This window comes from Centropristis striata, chromosome 9 (genome assembly GCF_030273125.1).
Source record: "Centropristis striata isolate RG_2023a ecotype Rhode Island chromosome 9, C.striata_1.0, whole genome shotgun sequence".
In the NCBI taxonomy this organism is placed as follows: domain Eukaryota; kingdom Metazoa; phylum Chordata; class Actinopteri; order Perciformes; family Serranidae; genus Centropristis; species Centropristis striata.
The window spans coordinates 27,144,543-27,169,425 of NC_081525.1; the positions used below are offsets into that span (position 1 = coordinate 27,144,543).

General features: G+C 37.9%; 1 protein-coding gene across 1 annotated transcript; it reads right to left on the reverse strand.

Annotated features, from left to right (window-relative positions):
- Window positions 1–12,322: 12,322 nt before the first annotated feature.
- Window positions 12,323–24,156, reverse strand: atp5f1d (ATP synthase F1 subunit delta). The gene is made up of 5 exons (XM_059341971.1): window positions 23,929–24,156; window positions 21,969–22,122; window positions 19,211–19,299; window positions 12,655–12,784; window positions 12,323–12,462 (listed from the first exon to the last, which is right to left on the reverse strand). The coding sequence occupies exons 1-4, from the start codon at window positions 24,043–24,045 to the stop codon at window positions 12,662–12,664; spliced, it is 483 nt and encodes a 160-aa protein (XP_059197954.1). The 5' UTR covers window positions 24,046–24,156; the 3' UTR covers window positions 12,323–12,462; window positions 12,655–12,661.
- Between the last annotated feature and the right edge of the window lie 727 nt (window positions 24,157–24,883).

A 24,883-nucleotide genomic window follows, 5' to 3' on the forward strand; every position in this document is an offset into this window, starting at 1 on the left:
ACTATGCAGCCACAATGAGTTGGCAGTCACTCTGGGGACAGGAGTGAGCGTCAGAGAGCACAAAGGGATTAGCTGGACCGGTGAAGGTTAAAGGGAATCACATTAACACCAAGCATCTCCCAAAGTGTGCCACATGGAATTTAATTTCTGTGTTTTGGTTTTGTGTTGTCTCCATTGCAAAGTTTACTGTGTCAAACCTTGACATGGTCTGTTTGCAATGTCCTGACATATATAAAAACATGAATGAGAGGGTATATAGCATGATGTGACAATATGGTTTCAAATGTGTTATATTTTGCTCTTTTAAGTAAATATTATACAATAAGAAAGTACATTGGTGACATATTATTTGACCAAAAATGTTGTGGACATTTTGATCTGCAGAAATAAAAAACTGTTTCCGAATGCTGCTGTTTTTATATTTTTATTAGCAAAAAAGGAGCACCTCATGCCCATGGAAGATGAGAGACAAGCATCCCAGAGAGAAGTAACTGTCACAGCATGGAAAAAGCTGGAGGACTTTTTAAGACAGGTCGAGACCTGATCCAAGTAAGAGACAAAATAGGGTTTCTACGGGCGCAGCTTTTCTTTGTTCTTGCTGCAACATGATTTTGTTCGGTTGTTTGTTTTTTTTAGCTGATTTGTGATCTTCTTTGGTACTAATGTTTCTACTACAAGTTAGTAAGTAGGCTATGCAGGCAGCGCCAGCTGGAACACGGAGCAGCCGAACCTGGTGGAAGCTTCAAAAGCTGCTGGTAATTCACACCGAAACTTGAACAAAACAGCCAAGTTTCATGTTTACTGTGATGGAATATATTGAGTGGACATTTCTGAGGAAGTTATGTAAATGAGTAATGTTCTCCGTGCTAAAACCAGGATGTAAATATTCTACTCCTCTGACTGTGCGCAACCAGACAAATTTGAATTGGCAAAAAGAAGAAAAAATTTACAAAGTCAAACCTATAAAAGCTAAGGTTGACCCACTCCGTGTGTCCTATTCAACGAAATTTGTATATGAGTCAACAGAGCTTCTCCTTTACATAATCCCTCAAACAGCGTCATCAATGTGCTTTGCAGGAAGGAAGTCAGTCACTTTTTGTGAAAGAGACATCCTTATAGATGCAATTATTTCTACATTACACCTCCTTTCAGGAAATGTGACATCATCAGTGAAATTTCCCAAAAAATCTTTCAGTTGGGAAGTTTTAAAACAGCACAGGTGGCAGAACCGATACAATGACACAAATGTTTCAACACAGCTCAAGAGGAAGGAAAAGCAACCAGGAGGTGGTCCTCTGGTGTTATTTACACTCTGTCTCAATTCCTCTTTTGACATGTTGTGGTAGAGCATGCGAATACACACACTCGTATATAACAGGGCCCTCACCTGTGCTAACCATGCAATTAAAAGGGCAACAAATAACTGACTGCACTTTCATGATGAGTGTGTGTGTTCATGTGCTCTCATGTGTGAATGCATCCTCACGTGCCCAGGCAGATCCAGTAGATGTTTTGGAAACAGAGGGTAGAGCAGCTTAACCCAGCTAAAGACAGTCTACAGGAAAATGTGTATGAAAGAGTCCCAGCAGGCAGAAAAACACACCATGGGCCTGATGGACAGATCACATGGGACTGAGTGATCTGAACACAGGAGGAAAGAGTGTGCGATCTCTAGGACTGGAAAATGGTGATCATCCAAGAGATGACGAGCCCTGCAAAAGGACAGTGGAGCAAACAGACGTCATCTGCACTAAGGGACCTGTGCTTGGCGCCCTTGTTTGGGAAGGGTCAAGTGTCTGTGCCAGGATTAGCGGCATTCAGCTGGTGCTACTGTTAGCTTTGGTTCACAGCTGTTAGAAGAGTTGTCCCCCTCCCTACAAGGGCGGTGCAGTGTATCATGACTCTAACATGAACTGTTACATAGGTGGCAAGTGTACCACGTGTCTGCCATGGTGATCAATCACTGTGTGATGATTACGTTGACAGACTGTGTACAGCAGTGTGCTTCACATGTTCTCCAGACAGTCCTCAAATACCCTTTTATTGACACCCCCATTTATCAATTAGTTGGAGCAATTTCACCATTTAACCATTAATTATCTAAAAGTTTATTTTACTATTTTCTTATGACTTTAAACTAACCCTTTCACCTGTTTATCTGATTTAGCCAAGCATTTTTACTCTTTAGGCCTATCTCTTACTTTAAGTTAAGAATCTCAAGTGTTTTCGTTCATGTTACTTTAAGCTCACTATTTTAACTGTTTATCCATTAAGCTCTTTTAACACTTTCAACCGTTTCCGTTACTTTGAGATAACTATTTAAAATGTTTCTTTTACTTCAAGCTAACTGTTTTAAGTGTTTATTCATTAAGCTAACACTTTTAAACTTTTATTTGTTAATTTAAGCTATTTGGTTAGCTTAAAATATTAGATACAGTCAACTGTTTGTTATTTTAAGCTAAGAATTTGAACTGTAATTGTCTGTCCATTAGCCAATTTAATTTCAATTTCAATGCTTAATGTTACTTTAAGCTAACCATTTTAACAGTTAATCCATTACTATAGCCTACCATTTAGCTGTTTAGGCCTATCTCTTACATTCATTACTTTAAGCAAACTGTTTTAGCTGTTCATCTGTTAATCTAAACTAATTTAAGCTATTTGGTTAGCTTAAGATAATGTATAAACAGTCAACTGTTGCATTAAGTTAACAATTTTCACCATTTATCCATTAGGCTATTCAAGATAACTATTTTATCTGTTTTTTCAGGTTGAAAAACTAAAACAGTTCTTTTACTCAAAGCTAACGATTTTATCTGATACTTACGTCTTTCATTTTTACTGTTTAGGCCTTTACTTAAAGTTAAGCGCCTTTGCTAATGTTACACTCAGTTAGAAATTTTAACTGTTATACATTAGGTTAACACTTTTAACCGTTCATTAGTTACTTTAAGCTTACTGTTTTTACTGTTTATCTGTGACATTAATAAACTAATGTAAGTATTTATTCATCACCTTTTCAACAGTGTTGCCAGTTTAGCTTTTGTTGCTTCACTTTGTTGCTATATTTAGCGACTTTTCAGACCCCTCTAGCGACTCTTTTTCAAAAAAGCGACTATAGTGTCAAATCAAGCGACTTTTTCAGGTGTTATTGGAGACTTTTGGAGAGTCATTCTTACTCTTCTTAACGAGCAGTGGGGGCTGCTGGCGGCCCCTCCCTGGCCCTAAAGCACTCACAAGGCCCAGTCCTTCCGCAGCAGTCTCTCCCAGCTGCAGTCAGAGATGTTAACCCCTTAGTAGGGTTCGGCTATATGGACCAAAAGTCATATCCCTATATATTTAGGCTGAATATTGATATACGATATATATCCTCATATTTTTATGGCAAAGTGAGAGCAAATGTTCAGTTAAAGTCAAACATGACATGTAACAAGTAGTTTTATTGAAACAGTTTATTTAAATAAAAAAAAATATCTTAAATAAAAATAGCCTATGAAATAAAATAGGCCAATCTTTTTCTAAAATAAATATATTTATATGAGAAAAGAACAACAAACATACAACAAACCCTAATAAGGGCAGCATTTATATATAAAGAAAGAAAAAAATGGAACTATATCAATATGCAATGTGGTCTAAATTCAATATCACATTTAAAAATATATCGATATATATTTTTTTATATCTGTATATCGCCCAGCCCTACCCCTTAGCATCCAGTCTGCAAATGAATTGCACATGCGTGAAGTCGCCACTGGCTGGCTTACAGTGAGTGTCTCTTTTGGGTCACTTTTGCCAGTCCCAAGGTCAGATAAAGGAGGAGGGTTGGAATTGTGACAGAAGACAGTGCCTTTGTAGTTATAAACATATTTAGGGTATTTTTTACTCTCTTTTTGTCTCTCCCAAGACATTATTCCTCTCTCCTACAGCTTCCATTACAATTACAGGCCCACCGTCAATCATGCAAATTAGGCTAGCGACTTTTAGGACAGCCGATAGCTACTTTCCTTACTGAGAAGTTGGTAACTCTGTCTTTCAACTTCTAGCTTGGTTGCTAATGCTAATCCATTTTTATGCAGTCTTTAAAGTAGAGTTCAGGTGTTATTGCTGACTCAACACACGGATACTGTATCAATATAATTTATTTTTCTTTCATGTTAGTTGAGCTACTCCGCAGTTTTTTCACTCCCAAGCAACTGCAGAGGTACCATCTGGTGTACAAAAACCCCAACAAACCCTAGTTGGGAATCACAGAAGTAGAGCAGCAGATGTAGAGTGTGCAGATCGGTATAATGTGCTATTTTCTGTTTTGTTGTTACAAGTTGTAGTGGACTCCTACTGAGAAACACATGAGAAATGTAAAGCCAGACTGAAATGAGCCTCTACATCTGCCTCATGACTAAACATAGACCTGTGCACACCATCAGCAGGGGCATGAAAGGCCAAACTGCTCTCATCATACTTCTTTGAAAAGCACCAGTGGCTTGACCTTTCCCTTACCTTAAACCACCTTTAGGAAATCTCCCGTTTCTGTCTGCACCATTTTTGTCTCTAGAACATTGCTTTCCACCCTCACACACAAGCACATACGCCTACTCACAAACTGTACACACAGGTTGGGTCCCACCCTGCTGATGTACTCCTCTGAACCCTCAGCATGTGACACCTCTAGCTGGAATGCTAAACAGTCACAAATACCATTGTCAGCACCTTCGGGGGAAGATATTTAACACATCTGTCCTGGCCAAAGTCACGTCATCTTCATATTTTCTCACACACACACATGCACAACCTATACTCATTTTCTTAATTCAATCTTTCTTCGAGGGAGGATTTATTTCTGATGGCACTGCCTTGTGTCGGTAATGTATTGCTTCATTTAGTTTTCATTGATATGCATATTGTTGTAAAATGTGCATGAAACCCTTCAAATCTGCAAATTAGAGCCTTACATTTTCAATAAAAAGGAAGAGTGGATGTTTTTCTTTGGTAACATGTAATTGAGTAAAGATCATCAAAGCATTGGAAGACTGGAAACAGACCACGGATATGGAATAACTCCAAGCATGATTTAAGCAAATCTACAGCTCTTTTTTTTTTCTCACTGCTTATGTAAATCTAGGAAGTAAATGAGCAGCTTCAAGCACAACAGAGACCTTGTGTCGTGTCTCATGTCTCTTTAGATGTATACTGGTAAGTTCTCAAGACAATATATCACAAGAACAAGAACAGCTTCATGTTATATGTCTGCATAAATGTATTTTGAGTTGTTTTTCTATTGTTATTTTGGTGTAGGGATGGAGTAGGTGGGAGATATGCAGCAATCACACCATCCATATGTATGTACATGGTAATTAACCTTATGGATGAGTATAGTGGTAGTTTTTAAACCAGTATGTCTTTAAATTGCTCATTTCTGTGTGAATATGCATCCAGACACACACATCAGGCTGGAAAAGCACTCTTCTCCTCTCCCACAAAAACACTCGGTGCAATGATTACCTGCCTTGCCACTCAGGGGCCATTTGCTGTTACCACAAAGCTGATTATCTCACCCCTACAGCAGGCTGTGTTTGCGGCTTTGCGATTTTCTCCCAAATGCCCACACTGCTATTTGTAGAAATGTTACCTAGCTGGCACAAGCTGAAATATGTTTGTGATTGTGTGGATGTTTGCGTCTGGGTGAGTGTTTGCGGCGGTGCCTGGCTCTGTGTGTGTGTGTGTGTGTGTGTGTGTGTGTGTTTGGGGGTGGGTGGGTGTTTGTGTGGAATGGAAGGCTGTAAGAATGGAGGGATGGATGACACAAACAGGGCAGAGTGGTGGGAGGCTGGTGTCAGGGCCCTACTCCTACTACCAGGCTGGATGCAATATCTGACAGCTGACTGAGAGTCTGCAGGCCCCCTTTTTACACAGTCCCACAAAAAGGTCACCACTTCAATCAGCTCGACTCTCTGGATGCCTCTCTCTTTCCCTCACCGCTGTAGAGCCTCAATTTGGCCCCTTGACGCACACTTAGCCATGCTTGACCACATCTCACAGGTAGAAATGTAGTTTTCACACATATGAGAGAAGCCCCAAAATGTACCAGCAATGGGAGTTCCACACTATACTAAAGTTCCAAAGCAGATGATTATGCACGCTGGATGATATGTGTAATTTTGCTGCACTTTGGTGTGTGGAAAATTGCCATCCCCAAAGTCATAGTTGGCTCATTGCTCCAAGCATTTAAATTTCCCAGATCTTTAATTTCCTCTCAGTTCCGTCTTAGGTCTCTAATTTGCCTTCACACATCAGGCACTCCCAATATCCTGTAGCCTACCACCTGCCACTGAGAAATATTTTCTCTGCAAATGATTAAAAAAAATGCAATTGAAATATTATTTAACTTGACAAGAATCCGAAGCAGAATCCAAAGATGTTATTCAGGTAAGCAGATACTTTTCCATTTTCAATTTTATTATTCAATGGGGAAAATGCCTTGATTGATATTATGGCTGTGCATCAAGGTGATTATAGTTAATGAAAACTAACGAAACAACGAAAACTAGAATTGAAAAAACATTTTCGTTAACTGAAATAAAAATAAAACCAGAGTTTTTTAAAAAACGATAACTAACTGAAACTGTATTATGTGGTTACAAAACTAAAATTATAGTGAAAATGTCCTTTGTTTTCGTGTTTGTCAACTTTTTTCATATGTAAACCTTTTTGGTTGATATGAAATCTATTTCATCTATCTGGTTTTATGACTTAAACTTATTGGGGCTGAGATGGATAAGACAAAGGAAATAAAGGCAACATTTATTGTGACTTTTTTGAATCTGGCACTGGCATTTTCCAAAAAATAAAAACTAATAAAAACTAGCAAACTCACTCTAAGAACTAATTAAAACTAACTGAATTTGAAAACAAAAAATCATAACGAAATCAAAACTAAAACTAATGAAAAATCCAAAACTATTATAACCTTACTGTGCATCAGCCATTATTCTTGAAATGATGAGAATACTAGAATTATTCATATGCCAATATTAAATAAATTTGGTGATTTGAAGGCACACAAAGGCCTTGCCAATGAGTTAGAAAATACAACATCTGCCTGATTTAACATGCCTTCTGGTATGAACCATTTCCGGTCTTCTATCTGAAAACAAAGACAGATCATTTTGTCAATGAAACAAATAGATACTGACGTCTCTATACACCTCCATTCGGCAGGCGTCTGTACAGCACAGACAATACAAAAGCAGGCAAATGATGACAAATGATTCAACTCAATGCAAGCTGATTGACCCAAATCATAACATGACATTACTTCCTGGAGAATGAGTAATCCAACGCATGATCTCATACCTTTTCTTTTACTCAAAGGTATCTTGATGCTTTTAGACGAGTCACAGCACCTGTTTAAAAATCAGATCACTCCTCATAATTTGTCATCTGTCACTCCCCCGTTTTATGCATAACTCCATTATTATTCACCTATTACACTGTTTTATTTTTTTCATAATTGTGCCTGTTAAATTAACAGGTCCCCTTATGCTGTCAGCTGCAATTATCATTTACATGAGGAGTGAAATGTCAATGGGGGTGCATGTGAAGTGTGTCCCATGATTTCACGAGGCTAACAAGACCATTGATATAAAAGAGATGAAGAGGATTTTGGTTTGAGTATCCATCAAGAGACTCTCATCTGTGTTTCAAGTCTGATGAGGTTAAAGTCACTCCATATCCCGATCCATACCGCCGGTGACTAAGCTTGTATCAAGACGCTCTGGAGGCAGAATGTTCATGCAGCAAAGAGGAAAATATCACTCTGTCTCATAGCCAGTGTGTGTCATGTTGGAGCCTCTGCCAGTACATAAAGAAAATGTGCCTTGATTCTTTCCATTGGATTTATGATTCATTTTATTGCCCACCACCTGACTGTGAGCGCTTACCGTTATAGTGACAGATGCCTGGGCACAAGCTGAAATGCCCCCTGCTGGCTTTACGAAAGGGCAAGCTTAAATCTATTTCCATAACTTACTTTATTTATTTATTTTTTACTTAAGTGCCACCGACAAGAAGGTTATCTTTTTCTGTTGGGACTGTTTGTCTGTCTGTTTGTCAGCAGGGTTACGGAAAAACTACCGGCCTGATTTTCATGAAACTTGGAGGAAGGTTGTAGCACGGGTCAAGGAAGAAGCCGTTAAGTTTTGGAGTGGACCACATCATGGGGTGGATACAAACATTATTTTTCTACTATCATTAACATTGTGAAACAGGGCCTTGGCGTGCACTCACCAATTTTTTAAATCATCAATTAATCTCCTGATTCAACTTTTATTCTATAAAATGTTAGAAAATAGTGAAAAAAAAAGCTAATCATATTTCCCAGGGTGACAGCTTCACATTGCTTATTTTGGCCAGTGCTGAAAGTCCATTAATCCATCATTAAAACATCTTTAACATGAAGATGCATTGTTCATGCTGTCCCAATTTTTAAGAAACTTGAGGGGTTCTGCATGGGCTAAGAAAAACCCCATTAAGTTGTGAAGCAGATCTGAATCAAGGGACAGTCACACTAAATATTTTTTACTCCTTGTAACCTTGCAAGATAATGCATTGGTACTGCATTCATTGTGGTGTCAGGAAAATTCTGAAAAGTTTTTGACTGACATGGCTGACCTGTTCCGTTTCTTTTGCTTTCATTGGCATGCAAATACTGGAAACAGCTAGCAAGTTTTTGTTGAAACACTGATAAATAAAATACAACACATCTTTGTAATGTCCATTTTTTGTGACATTATGACCTAAAACTCTAAAGAAAGACCTCCCAGCGGGAAATGCTCCATTTGACGAGCATTTCAATGCACCATTGGCCTTGGCCAAGTCTGCAAGTCTAATTTAAAAAAAAAGAAAGTCTAATGTTTGAGAGAATAATTGACTTGATGTCAATTATATTGTTGTAGCACTAATTTTGTACAACCAACAACCTAAAAAGCCATGTTAATGTTAATCTGACAGAGACATATAACAGTGAAAAGCAGCATCACATTTTCTTAATAAATCGCTTGCATGGTAGAAAGGTTCCTCTGAATCTTTTTTCAAAATATGGAGGCCCTTTCTCGACTTTTATGACTCCTTGCAGGAGCTTGACAATGATTAGGGTGGAACTTAGACACGATTGATTGCAGCAATGAACGATCCCCCCTCCTTTTTTAAAAAAATTTTTTTATTATCATTTCTGTTCATTTACTTTTATTTATATATATCTTTATTAGTTAGGTTGTTTTGCTGTTGTTGTTGTTGTTGTTGTGGTTGTGTTTACTTCTGTTTTGTTACTCTCTTTTCTCTCCTCTTCCTATTCCCCAAATGTGCTTTATATCCTATGAACCTATGGGAGGGGATGGGAATGGGGAACACGCTGTATCAACGTATCTGCTAAACAATTCACTTGTACATTTTGGGGATGAATTATGAATGATGAATGAAAATTGAAGTAATATGCATATGTTCTGTATTTTCCATCTCTGTGGGATAAAAATTCTAAAATCCAATAAAACATATTTCCAAAAAAAGAAAATAGCTTGCATTGTACAGCTCATCGATGAACTGTTTCCACTCTACGCTTCTACGTTTTTTACGCTTGAAAATTGTTCAGCTGTCAGTGACACCAAAGAAATAAATGCCTGCGGTCTATTTTGAAGACTGAAGAATACACTGCTCTACTATCATTTCAGAACTGACATCATGGTAAATAATGATGATGATTCACACGGGCTGGTCTTTATTCCTGCTCTGGTCGACTCAGTAAATATAGTCCAATGAAGCTCTCACAAAGCCTGGAGCTGCTTTGTGTTAGAGTACCACTCAAAGATGACACCATGGATTGTCATAGCATGTATCATGTTATTCACTGCCGGGCGCAGACGGTGCATTCCTATAATTACAGTACATGACCATCCATGGGAGATAGACAGTGACTTATTATCGCAGGCCTCATCAGCCCTCAAACACCAATGAGTGGCTCTTGAGTGAGGACTCTCACTGGATACTCATCGTCCTTTATCAATGTGCAGCACTTCATCGCTTCTATATCAATGTGCAGCACTTCAGCGATCAGGTCAGTCAGTTCGTTTACGAGACATTTACTTCATTAGGCAGCTTGACAGTTATTGATGGAAACGGCTGGGGGAAAAAAACTCAAAAGATGAATTTTAGTGATTCAACTCTGACTCATTCTTTGTCACTAAAAATGCATGCTATGACAGTTAAGCTCCAGTAAAGAGCTAAATCTGGATGTGCTATAAACCGATCAGACTTGTTCCTCAAACACAGTATCTTATTTTCCAGAAAAGTTGGAACATCCTGCACTATGTATTCGCTACATGAGCTGAGAGAACAAATCGCAAGCGTGGAGAGCACATGGTCATTTTCTGCTTCGCCTTTTTGACGAGAGTGCCGTTCAAAGTGCAAAACAGAAATAAATATGGAATAGAGCTGGGTCTCAACATCCCCCATCATAAATCTGGATTAAAGAAGTGGTGGTTTTGACAGGGATCGTTTCATCTCGTCTGTCTGAAGTGTTACTCACATGTCTCAAGGCCCCTCGAGGCCTGACTGATGAGTGAGTGTGTGTGTGTGTGTGTGTGTGTGTGTGTGTGTGTGTGTGTGTGTGGTTCATGAGAGTGTGTGTGCAGCTGGGATGAGAAGGGTCTGATGAAAGAGACAGACGGATTGGAAAGGAGAACAAGGAACAGGATGCATGTGAGAGGTGTTGAGAAGTAGTTTTTTTATTAATGGATGCTGACCTAAGTCACAGTCTGCAAGTCTACACAGCACGTGCCTAATCAGTGGAAAGATATTTCAACATGCCCTTATTTGTCTTCACCGATTGCAGGAACATTTCTTTTCTGTACTGGAAAAAAAAATCAGAAATGTCCTTTTTTTAAAGTACGAAGGCAGTCCTTAATGCAGAATATTGCTTTAAAAAACACAATTTGCAGTCATCCTGGGAGCATTTCTGTGTAAACACTAATACTTCCACTGTACTCACACTCGTTAAAAGGCCCTCAAGAGTTTTGACATTCAAAATAAACCAGTTGCGGTTTGAGCTCTAAAGCCTTGAGTCGGCACGTGAATGAGGTCAGCGCCTCCTGGAGTGAGCCCCAGCTAACCCTGTGGTTATGAAACAAGAGAAAGGCCCAGTTTTCCACAGGATGGGCAGCGAACGACTTTTCCTGGCTTTGTCACAGAAGTTTGAGGTCATCACTCATAACAAACAAGCGCTGCCAACACACTTAAATGAAGGCAGCGACTGAGCGCTTCCAAATAACTCCAACCCACAGATAGGCTTGCAGTAAAAGTGACTAAGCTTTTACCAGATACATTTGTTTAAAAAAAAGGAAGTTTCTTTTTTAATAGGAAGGAAATCACATATGACAAATGCAATGACAGTTCCTTCCCTGAAACTTTGGTTTGGAGAGAAGAAATCTGTGTGTGAAATTCCCTGCTAAGATATTGCTGATGTCTGCTGCCCCCATGTGGCAGAATTGTTCACTACAAAGCAAACAAACTGGCACAGGAGTTCTTTTTAATTTGGGTCGACTTTTCCACATGACATGGCAAGTCTGCTTAATGAGAAAAGCCTCCAGAAGAAAGTGTGTGAAGGCTGCAAGTCATGCTGATTAGCTTCACTGATGTGCAAAACAGGTCTGTTGTTAACAACAGCTGAATTATACAATCCCAACCTTTTTCTTGAGGGACCCACATTTTTACCATTGTAAACTTTGGCCACCCCCCCTTTGTCCATCGCTTCTATGAAGCCGAACTCAGTGTGACTTTCATGGTACCCTCTCTTTTTCTTTTTGAGATATTCAACATTTTCACCTCCCTGACGCTTCGCCATTTTTCCATTAGCTGTGTTTCTGTTGTTAGGTGAGGTTACCTCTAGGTGAGGTTACCTCTAGGTGAGGTTACCTGTGTATACTGCAGGAGGGATGTTACACATGTCCTTATTCTCGCGATACAGCCTTTATTTTTAAACTTTTCTATGGTGATTTTTCTTTTTAAATAAATGAATAAATGTTTAATGTCGCCCTTATTTAGTTGTTTTTGTTCAACTAATGAATTAAATGCTGACTCATCTATATTTAACCCATTAGATTTTTTACATCCCTTAAAATCAAGAGGGCTTCGCAACCCCCCGTGAATCTTTTGCGCCCCCCTGGGGAGGTCGGGGCCCCCCCTGTTGGGAATCCCTGCTCTAGGAAACGATTTGATTTGGTTGTTTTTGATGATCGTCATTAAATAAATAAAAAAACAACACCAACTCAACTAGCAGGTATTTCCAAATAAATTTATTTTGTAATTTTATCCACTGTACAAAGCAAGCATGGAATCTTCTGGACACTGACGTGACTGAGCTGGAAACACAGATGGACCATTAATTTCCATCAAAGAAACAGAAAAGATTACCTAGAGGAGGGGAAAGAAACACAGTGACTCAGTTTGAGGAACACAATGATGGAAACAGACTCCAATTTAATATTTCCATTAATAACTCTGAATACATGAATCAGTATCCTGTTTGACTAATGAACAGGAAATCTATCTATCTAATCTAAATAATAATAATCAGATGATGGTGCAGCAGCTGAGATGTCGTACCACAGGTCTACTCCAGAGCCTTGACGATGGCCTCGCTGGCCTCTATGCTGATCTGAATTTCCGCTCTGCCTGCCTCGTCAGATGCGCCGGTCAACTCAGACTGAGCCTTCTCCAGATTGGCCTTGGCAGCCTAAAAAAAGACATTAAAACAGAATGCAACAATAAGAAATGAGCAGGAAAACATCAGAAAGCCCACGATTCGTAATTTCCCTTTGTTGTAACAAAAACATCCTCGCAATCTGTTGCAAAGTTACTGAAAGAAGCCTGAACAGGCTGGTTATCCTGTTATTTGGAGAAAAGGGCAGAAACATAGTCTGCCAGGCTCATCCTTAAAACCTTTTGGGGTCTGACTGTGATGTACAAGTCAGAAAAGCAAAGCAGAGCAACGAGTCAAAAGTGGTGAGTAAGACGAGCAGAGAAAATCCCACTGCCTCTTTGCTCTGAAAGCTCCATTTGTCACAGTAGTGATTAGAAACGAGAAATGCCAAACATAGCTGGAAGTTAAAGGTCTCCCAGTAGGGATTTGACACATCTGCTATAACTCAACAGTGACTGACCTTTCCCTCCTTATTACCAGCGTGGGCCCATGTGCATTTTCACTGCAGAGTGGAGGACCACGAGGAAGAAAAGGACTCATTTAGTGCTATGAAGTCAACTTGACAGTGACACTGGCACTGCCCAAGGTCAAAGACAGACACCTCCGCGGCTACTGCATAATAACGCAGCCTAGCATTAACAAGACTGACATTTAAACAAGGACTAAACATTGCAGTCCAACTGCAGCGCTGATCAGATGGATAATCATCAGCTGGGAGGTGCTCATCAGCACACAGGATCAAAATGAGAGTGTGGGTTCAAAGAATACGCTCTGCTGTCAAAGACCTCGTCCCTGCTGGGGCGCTAACCACGGTGAACAATCACTAATTATGCATGCCTTCAACAGATTGGATGTGGGCACCTGTCACACAAATCTCATTCAGCATAAAAGATCCATAAAGAATTGACTAACACACTAGACTGACATTTTAAAGCTGGAATGTATTAACAATCAGTGTTTCACATAAGTATTTTGATTTCTTTATTATTGAAAATAATTTGCTTCATATTCGTCTACACTGAGGTGGAAAGAGGTTACCTCTTTTATGCTTCTGTAGCAAGGTTATAATAGTTTTGGATTTTTTATTAGTCTTAGTTATAATTTCGTCGTGAATTTTTCTCTTCAAATTCAGTTAGTTTTTAGTGTGAGTTTGCTAGGTTAGGTTTTTATTAGGACTGGGACTTTAACGCGTTAATTAAGATTAATTAATTACACAAAAATTAATGCATTTTATTGACGCATTTTAATCACACTTATTTTTGCACCGCGGATCGTTTCTCACTGGATGAGTTTCAGACAACAACAAACCACAGTGAACATGAAGGAAGAAGCTGATGAGACGCTTTGGTTGGCCCCGTGGATGATGGGACATTTTGTTAGAAAAAACCAACGGATGGAAGCATCGATAAGAGCATGGTTGTGTTGCTATGCAACAAGGAATTCACATATCACCGCAGCACATCCAGCCTCAAGTATCACCTCAATGCAAAACATATAGCAGCTAGCGGCTAGTGTGGTGGCTAGCGTGGATTGTGTTTTACTTCAAAAACCAAAGTATTATAGTTTACAGAAGATCTACCTACCTATAGGCGACCTGAATTTCTGAAATGTACTATATTTCTAAATATGCTATTGCTACACTTAATGGCAAAAATTGCACTGATCTGTTGGACTTGAACAAAAACAAACAATATATTTGTTGCTTAAGCTTATGTATTCAGTCATTATTCAATGGTATACTAAAAATCTATGAAAAAAATTACTTCTCACTGTTCTCAAATATTTATATGCGATTAAAATGCGATTCATTTTGATTAATTATTACAAAGCCTCTAATTAATTAGATACATTTTTTTAGTCGAGTCACGGCCCTAGTTTTTATTTTATGAAAATGCTTAGTTTAGTTTTTATTAGTTTTAGTTTTTGTAATGGGCTGTGTGTTGGGTGTGAGATTCAAAGAGGTCACAATAAATTTTGCCTTTATTTCCTTTGGTTTATCCATCTTAGCCCCAATAAGGTTATTAACTCTTACAGTTCCAGGTGTTTTGAATTTTGGTTGGAGTGTAGACATCCCAGTCTCAGTAAACATATTTACCATGTGTTCCTGCATGTTCACTAACAGAATCCTCTAATAGAAACACTGGATTATGTATGAAAGATGAAAACGAAGGACATTCTCACTAATATTGTAGTTAGTTTCAGTTAGTATTGTAACCACACAATACAGTTTCAGTTAGTTATCGTTTTTATTTTTATTTTGGGTAAAAAAAAATTCAATTCTAGTTTGTTATTTCGTTAGTTTCCCTTAACTATAATAACCTTAGCAGATCAGACCTTCAGCTAGCAGCCTGTAGCAACTCAACTTCAGCCAGCCAGCCCAACTCCCCGCCAGATCAGGAAACTTTCTGTTGCGTTACAAAGGTTAGATTGAGAGCTGCCGCTGGCCACCGGCCCGCTGTGACCCCGGGCACTGACTGGATTTGAGTTGCTACAGCCGTGAACTGAAGGCCCGTCTCCGGAGCTTCTCCTCGCTCTCCACCCAGCAAACTAATTGTTGAGTGGCAGGAAGTGAGGCTTAAGGGGCTGCCAGTTAATGCTCGACTCATCCGTGGTCTGATAAACAGAGACAATGAAAGCAAGAGCGGAGCAAGGAGGAGCTGAATCAATGTGCTGCACCAAGCTCTACAACCAAATAAGATTTTACTCCTTTTCAGTCGTTACTGTAGCAGTTTAAGTTTACTTCAGAAATATGTAAATCTAGTGTTTAAAAAATAAACACACACGTAGAAGCTGATAATGTAATAAATTCCCGATAATGTAATAACCCCGATAATGAAAAAAAAATCTGCACTTGAGTCCATTGAAAATGTAATAAAACCTGATAATGTAATAACTTCCCGATAATGTAAAACACTTTTTACCAATAATGTAATAAAGTATAACATTAATGGGAGGTTATTACATTATCAGGTTAGCCTTCATTTCGCAAGTCCTGATAATGTAATAATTCCCCAATATTGTAATAATTTAACAGCAGACCACCCATTACTTGAGTTCAAGTGGTGATACTGTGTAGGCAACTCTAGCTCAAGAGCTCTAGCGCCACCAACAGGTCAAAGTTGAATGTTGAATGTTGAATGCACAAACGAGGTATCCACGACACACGAATGCATTCAACAGCTTCTTGAAATCTAAAGGTGCTTGGTGTTATACTTTATTACATTATTGGTAAAAAGTGTATTACATTATTGGGAAATGCACTTTATTACATTATCGGGAAGTTATTACATTATCAGGTTTTATTACATTTTCAATGGACTCAAGTGCAGATTTTTATTACATTATCGGGGTTATTACATTATCGGGAATTTATTACATTATCAGGTTCTACACACACATTCCAATCAATTGTCATATGTAATCAAAATTGACAGCAAATATGCACCAAAGTATCATGACTGTATTGAATCACATCATACCAGCCCTACTAGTTATTTTTTTTACTTTAAATTTCAAAACGCATTTACATAAAAGACACAAGTAAACAAGGGTACTAAAGGAAAAACAGAAGAAAAAAAAAAAGATTTTGGGAAGAGCAAGTTGAGGAACCAGGCCCACAACAACTCACGCACGTCCATCTACAGCCACCCTGACGGAGAGGGGTCCATTACCCAGACCCCTCTCCACGGAGCCGTGCAAGAAAACTGCACCCCCAAATCACCCCTACAAAGAAATAACAAACATAAAAAGGCATACATACCCTGAATGAATAAATCAGCCATTTCCATATTTAAACTAACTCTATGACAACCAGAACAGAAAAATAGGAAAATATATGGTAACAATAGAAACGTATCTATAAACCATTAAAATTTAAGAAAATAAAAATTATTCATCTTTATCCCAATCTTTTATAATTGCTAATTTTTGCCAACCATCAATTGTGGCTTTTTATTTCAATCATAAACTTAAACTGATGTTTTAGGGACATAATGAACGGTTCCAATTTAATATATTTTTCTTTTCTGAAAATACATTTTCACAGAAGCACTACTAGTTATTAATGTACACAACAATAGCTTCAATATTTTCACATTCTAACTGTGACAGAGCAGATGTCTCTTTTAGAAACAACTTGCAACAATCAAACACAACGTGTGAAAACAACTCTCCTCTCTGGACAATTTGTGAAAGTACTTCACATGTACTTTGAAGGGATGGTACTGGCATATTTTGAACTGATTACGAATGACATCATCTCTGTGCAGGCGTATACTCGATACACACACAAACACACACGCCGTCTTTTAGCTTGCCCACTTCTACAGTGAAAGTTCAGAGCTCAGTGCAGAACAACAGAGCTGTTGAGGATTAAAAAACACTCTAAGACACCACAGGTAGAAAGATAATTGCTGCTAGGTCTCCGCAGGTTTGGTGAAGTGAAGGTTAAGAGTGTGAACAAGAACAAGTCTATTTTTAATTAACAACAAACAACCAGCCTCTGAACATAATGTATCAAAGGTCTGTTATTTAAATGTAATACACCAAAGGAAATAAAAAGTTTAATTGGGTTTCACAAAGCAGGATTAAGAATGACACATTGTACCGACAATCATGCAAGAAGAGGAAATACAGTTTCTTAATAGTCTAAAAAGCTATAATAGGGAAACTTTCTTGTTTTGCTTTTTAAGATGGCTTTCTTGTGATGTTCTGAATCTTCTTCGTCCTATAGTTCAAAGACTGTGATCCTACTCATTAAATACCATAAATGTTAATCCCTAGCATTTATAGCTACCTCATTAAAATTTATGGAGTATTAGATCATCATGACCCATTATACAGTTTATAATAAGGAGATCAATATTAGTTATAATCATTACAGCAAATACAAGGTTGCGGGAAGCAATTAGAAGATACCCTGTGCAATATAATTAACCACGCATTAAATACCACTTCTGTGAAACTCAGTGAATGTTGGTTATTATTTTGTTGGTTATTATTTTTGAATCATTTTACCACTGAGCATGTTATTGTCGTTTGTGTTCCTATTTTTTTTATTGTGCATGGTGCAGCATGAAATCACATTTAGCTGTTGCTTTTTATTTTTCACCTATGCAGCAGAAGCTTCTGTGTTCAAACAATAAATACCACACTGAATGTGATTTTGTAGAAATTGGATTACATGTGAACTTTTCACCAAATCTACAATGCAAACATTTATCATGACATCCTGTCAAATATTTGGATTATTTTTGTTTGTTACATGAAGATATAGACTCTATACGATTGATATGGGTGTATTAATGTAGGATGCACAAAAACCAAATACACTCAGTAGTGCAGATATGGTATTCAGAACTTCATCAATTTCATTATCATAATAAATCATAATTTAAAGTGTTTGAAGATCAAATAAGTTAAATCTAATATAGACAAAAACAGTTTCTCATTAATTTGTACTAATTAGTACTAATACATTTACAGATCATTGCTATGCGATTTATCACATTTTATTTTCTGTTACGATTTTGGTTTATTGCGATTAAGAAAAGAGAATAGAGATAAAAGTTTATTACTTATATTTCACAATGATACTATAATATTATCTTGCGTTAGAAATCCAGTGCACGCCTTCTTATACAGCTGTGTGTTTTAACACATTTTCACTCAGTTACTGAATATGTTGAATATAGTTCACCAAGATGTTGAATCAGAATCAGTTTTATTGCCAAGTAGGTTTTTTTCACATACAAGGAATTTGCTGTGATGCGTTGGTATATAACAACAAAGTACTAAAATAAAATATTGATTTAGGCACTTTAACACTTCAGGCATTAAGCACTTCTGTCAATAATATACGTTTAGATCAAATATGTCATGTCTTTTAGTTATTTTTTTTTTAATATTACCCATTTAGAACTGCAACAATAATTCGATTAATCAAACCATAATTGATTACTAAATTAATGGTCAACTATTTTTTATAATGGAAAAATTGGTTTGAGCAGTTTCTTAAAGACAATAAGTCCAAATTCTCTGATTTCAGCTTCTTCAATGTGAATATTTCTGGTTTCTTTGTTCCTTTATGACAATAAACTGAAATCTCTTTGGTTTGTGGACAAAACAAGAGATTTGAGGACGTCATCTTGTGGTTTGGGAAACACTGATTGATATTTTTCAACATTTTATTGATCAAACAACTAATTTGATTGAAATTAATCGTTTAAATAATCGACAGATTAATCGATAATGAAAATAATAGTTAGTTGGAGCCCTATATCTATTCAAATGGAAGATATTCATGATTTTATTAGGCGATTTTACTTTACATTATTTTTTTTATTTGTTTTGAAGTTGAATTCGATTTAAATTTCAAGAAATTTCAACGTTAAAAAGACAAGTTGTTCAATAAATGCATGATGCATGATGAGAGCGGAGTTATGTTGACATTATACTCACAGCAATGTCCAGCTGGTCCAGAGTGACAGCCTCCTCAACGAGCAGTTGCACTGAAGAATCAGCGTTGACTGTTACTGACCCACTGCTCACTGCATAAACACACACACACACACACACACACACACAGTCATCTTCATTGTTTTATAACCAATGATGTAATGCCTCACTCTCAGGATAGCTTTTGTTCCACAGTGCACGCTTTAATCTATGCGACTGTGTATTCTGCCTACATAAACAGCTTAATAAAAATCTATTACTGAAATTGTTTGGAAGAAAATACAGTGACCTCAATATTTAACAGATATCAGGCTACGTTTACATGATGACGGTCTGAACAGAAGACACAAAAGTGGCGTCGCGTCTTCACTTTTTATTCTGCGTTTAGACGAGTGTTTTCGGGAGGAAATATGTGTGCAAACGGTGACGCAAAAGTGTGTGAATGTGATTGGGTATGCATGCCAGGCGGCATCACTTAAAACGATAAGAGCATCTTTGGGCATGTGGAAGTTTTCACGCCAAGCATTTTCATCAGCTACTCCTTCCACAAAGTTCTCCACCATCCACTAGATCTCCCAGGTCTCGTCCAAAGCCGTCTGGCTCGCCTCCAACCAATTGGTGCATCCAAAGTGTGATAGAGGTAATTACAGATCCTTCTCTGTTCACTAATACTATCTGTACATATCCTGTACATTTGGTGGAAAGACTCCTGTAAGTTTATTAGAGCTGCCAGAGCAGCTTGAAGGTCCGACGCATGGAAATAATCCCACATGTTTGTTTATTTCCCTGTACTGGAGCATGTACATGACGTAAACGCTTACGTGACATGAGCTGGGGCCTCATGTATCAACGCTGCGTACGCACAAAAACATTACGTACGCTGTTTTTTCCGCACACGCCACATGTATGAAAAGTGAACTTGGCGTGAGAATGTGCGACGGCACCGCAAACTTTTGTTTGGCAGAAACTACTATCTTTTATGCTCTATTTAAAACATGTTTCATGTCTAAACTCATACTACACACAACTGACATTATTTTTTATAGTTCATAGCTCTCGGAAAATGGAGGGAAAATGCAGTTTTCCACCATCAATAAGCCAACCTAAATATGAGGAGATAGATGATTTTTTTCATCTATTATCATATTTTAGACTTCACCTGCATAGTGCTGCTTACTTGTGCAATGATAGTATGTGTAAGTCTATATGTTTTGATGTTAAGATTGTATATTTTCTTAAGTCTATATATTCTGCTATTTCCACTTGTGATTCTGATTATGGAGCGCATACATTTTTCACAGATAACCTGCCTTAATTACTGTGTCAAAGTCCCGACCGTTTCCCCTTTGGTTTAAAATGGAGATGTTAACACTGCAGGTGCACAGCAATCCATGACGCACAGATCCCTCTCCCCGGAGAAAAAACATGTGTTGGAAATCCTTTCAGAATAATTCAGGTGTGGTGCATATTTGATCCCGTATTGTGATGTTTAATTGGGACAACAAGTTAAGTGTGGCTTATAAACTGATGCGTAAAAATGATTTTGGCAAGAATTACGCACTGGCTGCTCCAACAGCTCTGACTAAATTCAATAACGGTGGCATTTAGAAGGAGCGTGTGTTGAGGGACCCTTCTGCCATGGTGCAGCTCTCTGATCCGGCTGCGTTAACAACCTTGTTGCTGATCCCAGAGCTGAGGCACCAAAAAGCTCATTTCCTGCCTCCACCCTGGAGTGTCCACCTCGCGCGCAGCGCCAGTAAGTTGTTTTGTCGATAATCAGCGGGCATGCCGGCAATTTAGTCATTTGCATGTCATCTGCATATTTATTTTCGGGAGGAGCCAGGGCGTGGCTGGTGGCTCGTGCATGTGCGCTCAGTTCCACGCTGGTTGGTATCAAGGAAAGGTGCGCTGAACCTGGCGTAAGCACAGTTTGATACATGTGGAGGTGAGTTTGCGTACGTACTTTTCTAGTTTTGGGAGTACGCCATCTTTCAGTATGAAAGCTACGCACTCTTTGATACATGAGGCCCCTGATCGGAGCAGAGTTTTGTGTCTTGCCGGTGTAGACGGACACGTTTCGGCGGAGAGTATTCAAGTTTGCCACTCTGGAGGGTGGTTTCACATTTTTGCGTTTTTAAGCCTCAAAAACACTGTCACCGTCGAAATGAAAGCCACTTCCGATAAAATATTTTGTCGTTTTTACACGGAAGGGTCTTCGTATAGTTCTTTGTTGTTTTCTTCTGTTTGGTTATAAATGCTATAACTACAGTTTCCATGAGTCTGAAACATAGACACACTGAAATGGACAGCACTGCTTCGAAAGGAAAATCAGCTGCAAATCACTTAGCTTAGCATTCGGGAGGCATGTATCACATTTCAGCTCTAGAAAGATCAATAATAAAGATAGAAGAAAAGTTGTGTACACCAGCTTCTCTAGTCCAAGATTGACATCACTAAGATCTTTATATGACAAGTCAAAGCAGACACTGACATTGGAATACTTTAAACTTAGAGGCACAGTGGGAAAAAGATATCAGATTGAGAAACACATATCAACTACTGTTAGAACATGACAGATGGCGATCTCATATATTGGTTTTGTTTAAATAATGTGTGACAAAGCATTATGGACTTTTATTGCCTATACATAGATGCCTCTATTTGGAGGTATGAAAGCATGTCGTGGGATTTATCATTCATCTCAGGATCTTGAGCCTGATATTCATCACTCATATTTATTTTTCTGAAAGTAAATTCTTACCAAAGTATTTGGTAGAGGAGCCGTCGTCACCGATGACTGTGACAACCCCGGGTCGGAGCACCTGCAGGGTGGGAACGTGGGCAGGAAGGATGCCAAACGCACCAGTGAGTGTGGGCACATCCACCTGTTTCACACTGGCCTCTTTGAAAAATACCTGCAGAGTGGAGAGATGCATTCACTGACTTATTACAGTACTTACTACACATAATTCTTCTTCACTCATATTTTATATTGTTATTTCAGTGTTTGGAATCACCAATTCAAACTGTATTTTGTTCTGTCACTGGAAACTTTTCCAGTTTGACTGAATACTTTGTTGGTCAGTTTGTGGGTTTGACTCTCATTGTGGACAAATAAAAAGGTTGAAGTGAGATGAACAGACTGAGAATTTTCTCTTATTTGCAAAACCATTCTTGATTGAATTTAATTTTGTGAACACAAAATGCAGTTAAAGAGTTAAATCTCAATATATTGAATTGCAATACTCACCACATCGCAAAATGCTTAAAATCGCAATAATATTGTATCGTGACTAAAGTATTGAGATAAAATCGTATTGTGGGCCTCTGGTGATTCACACCTCTACTTATTATTATACATAAATATTCACCATCTCATTTTTATATCGTTATTTCAGTGTTCACCAATACAAATTCTATTTTGTTCTGTCACTGGAAACTTTTCTGCATTTTCTATCTTTGACTCTTACATTTTGCTGGACATTATGTTCTGTATAAGCTGCTGGATACCCGACTTTCACTCGGGATAAATAAAGTATGTATGTATCAAGGTTATAATAGTTTTGGATTTTTAATTCGTTTTAGTTTTGTTGTGATTTTTTCTTTTCAAATTCAGTTAGATTTAATTAGTTTTTAGAGTGTGTTTGCTAGTTTTAATTCGTTTTTATTTTTGGGAAAATGCTTACTTCAGTGTGTGTTTTAGTTTTTTGTAATGGGGCATTTGTTGGGTGCAAGATTAAAAAAAGTCACAATAAATGTTTCCTTTATTTCCTTTGTCTGATCCATCTCAGCCCCAATAAGTTTATTAAGTCATTAAACCAGATAGATTAAATAGATTTCATATCAACCAAAAAGGTTTACGTATGAAAAAAGTTGACAAAGATGAAAACGAAGAACATTTTCACTATAACTTTAGTACGTTTTGTAACCACAAAATACAGTTTCAGTTAGATATTGTTTTTTGTTTTTCAAACTCTGTTTTTTTTTATTTTTATTTCAGTTAACGAAAATGTTTTTTCAATTCTAGTTTTCATTATTTTGTTAGTTTTCGTTAACTATAATAACCTTGGTATCTATATCTCTCTTTCAGGATAAATAAAGTATCTATCCATCTATCTCAGGTCAACATAACAAAAGGTGCCTGTGTCTAATTAAAGATGCAGCTCTCATAATGGATTATGCAACATGATTGATATGTCATTATGTTTATAATTGGGTGAAGATGGCAGAATGTGAGGTAAACATCTGTTAAATGTGCAGAAACAGTGAACCAAGTTTAGCAATGTGACATTTAGCTCAAGGTTAGAGAGCTCTGATTAAACAGACTCTTACTGAGGTTCACAAAGGAGCCAATCTCAAACTACCGACACACATTTACAAACATATGTAGATAAATTCCCATTAAAGCATAAAGTACACTAACATTTCCCCAAGTATGAAGTTACTTCTCCACATTGCTGGTCAAAGACAGTGAATGACAGCCAGCTTGTTCAACGTTAGCTAGCTAAGCTAACCCCTGACGTGCAGGCTCCAGTGCTATAGCTGGACTACATGCATGCATTAACTGCAACACGATGTGTGGCAAAAACATGCATTAGGACCAAACTGCTAAATCACCCGGCAGGCTTTTCTGCATATTGTGACGGTGCATTTCCACGATAAACTAAGTTAGCCGTGTAGCTGTCAGGCCCTGAAGCCTCGCCGTAACGTAAGCTAGCTACCTGTGTCGGGGAGGCGAACGTGAAGGACATCTGCGGGGATCCGGAGACCGCCTCGGCGTAGCAGCGAGCCTGCCTCATCACGGGGAGAGCACGGCGGAGAAACCTAGCTGCCATCATGTCTGAAAAATCAGCTTTTATTCAAGTTCAAGTGAATGACAGAGATCCCCAAACCCTGGTGGAGGCAGTCAGTGTGTGAGCCTGCTAGGACAAGGACGTTCCTTACCTACCCAGGAGGCTTTACGGTGCCGCAAAGCATGCAGGGTAGTGAAGTCTTTTGAGAAACTGACGCGCATTCAGCTTCTAGCACCGCTGGGGTTGATTACGTATTATGGATTAGTTTTTAATTTAGGTGGACCTTTATCATCCTCAGTGCAGCATCAAACTAAAATACTATCACGTTTAGTTAAATAAACCTAGACAAACTGTGAGTTTCACAGCCACCTTATTAATGCTTTAGATAATTTACAAAACAATGAGGCTCGACTGACAAAGTATCATGTAAAAAATATTTGTTGATGTTTTTATAAATTCTAGTTTTATAAATAGTAGTCTATATTGTATATATAGTAGAGCTGCAACAATTAATTGATTAATCGAACAATAAGCGATTATTAAATTAATCGTCAACTATTTTGATAATGGAATAATTGGTTTGAATAATTTCAGCTTCTGAATATTTCTGGTTTCTTTGTTCCTTTATGACAATAAACTAAATATCTCTTTGGTTTGTGGACAAAACAAGAGATTTGATGACGTCATCTTGTGGTTTGAGAAACACTGATATTTTTCAATATTTTATTTACCAAACAACTAATCAATTAATCGTTTAAATGATAAACAGATTAATTGATAATGAAAATAATCATTAGTTGCAGCCCTAATATACAGTTCTTAATTTTATATTTCTTCTTAGTGTTAATATTCTATATTTATTGTTAATATTGTTTGTTTCTAT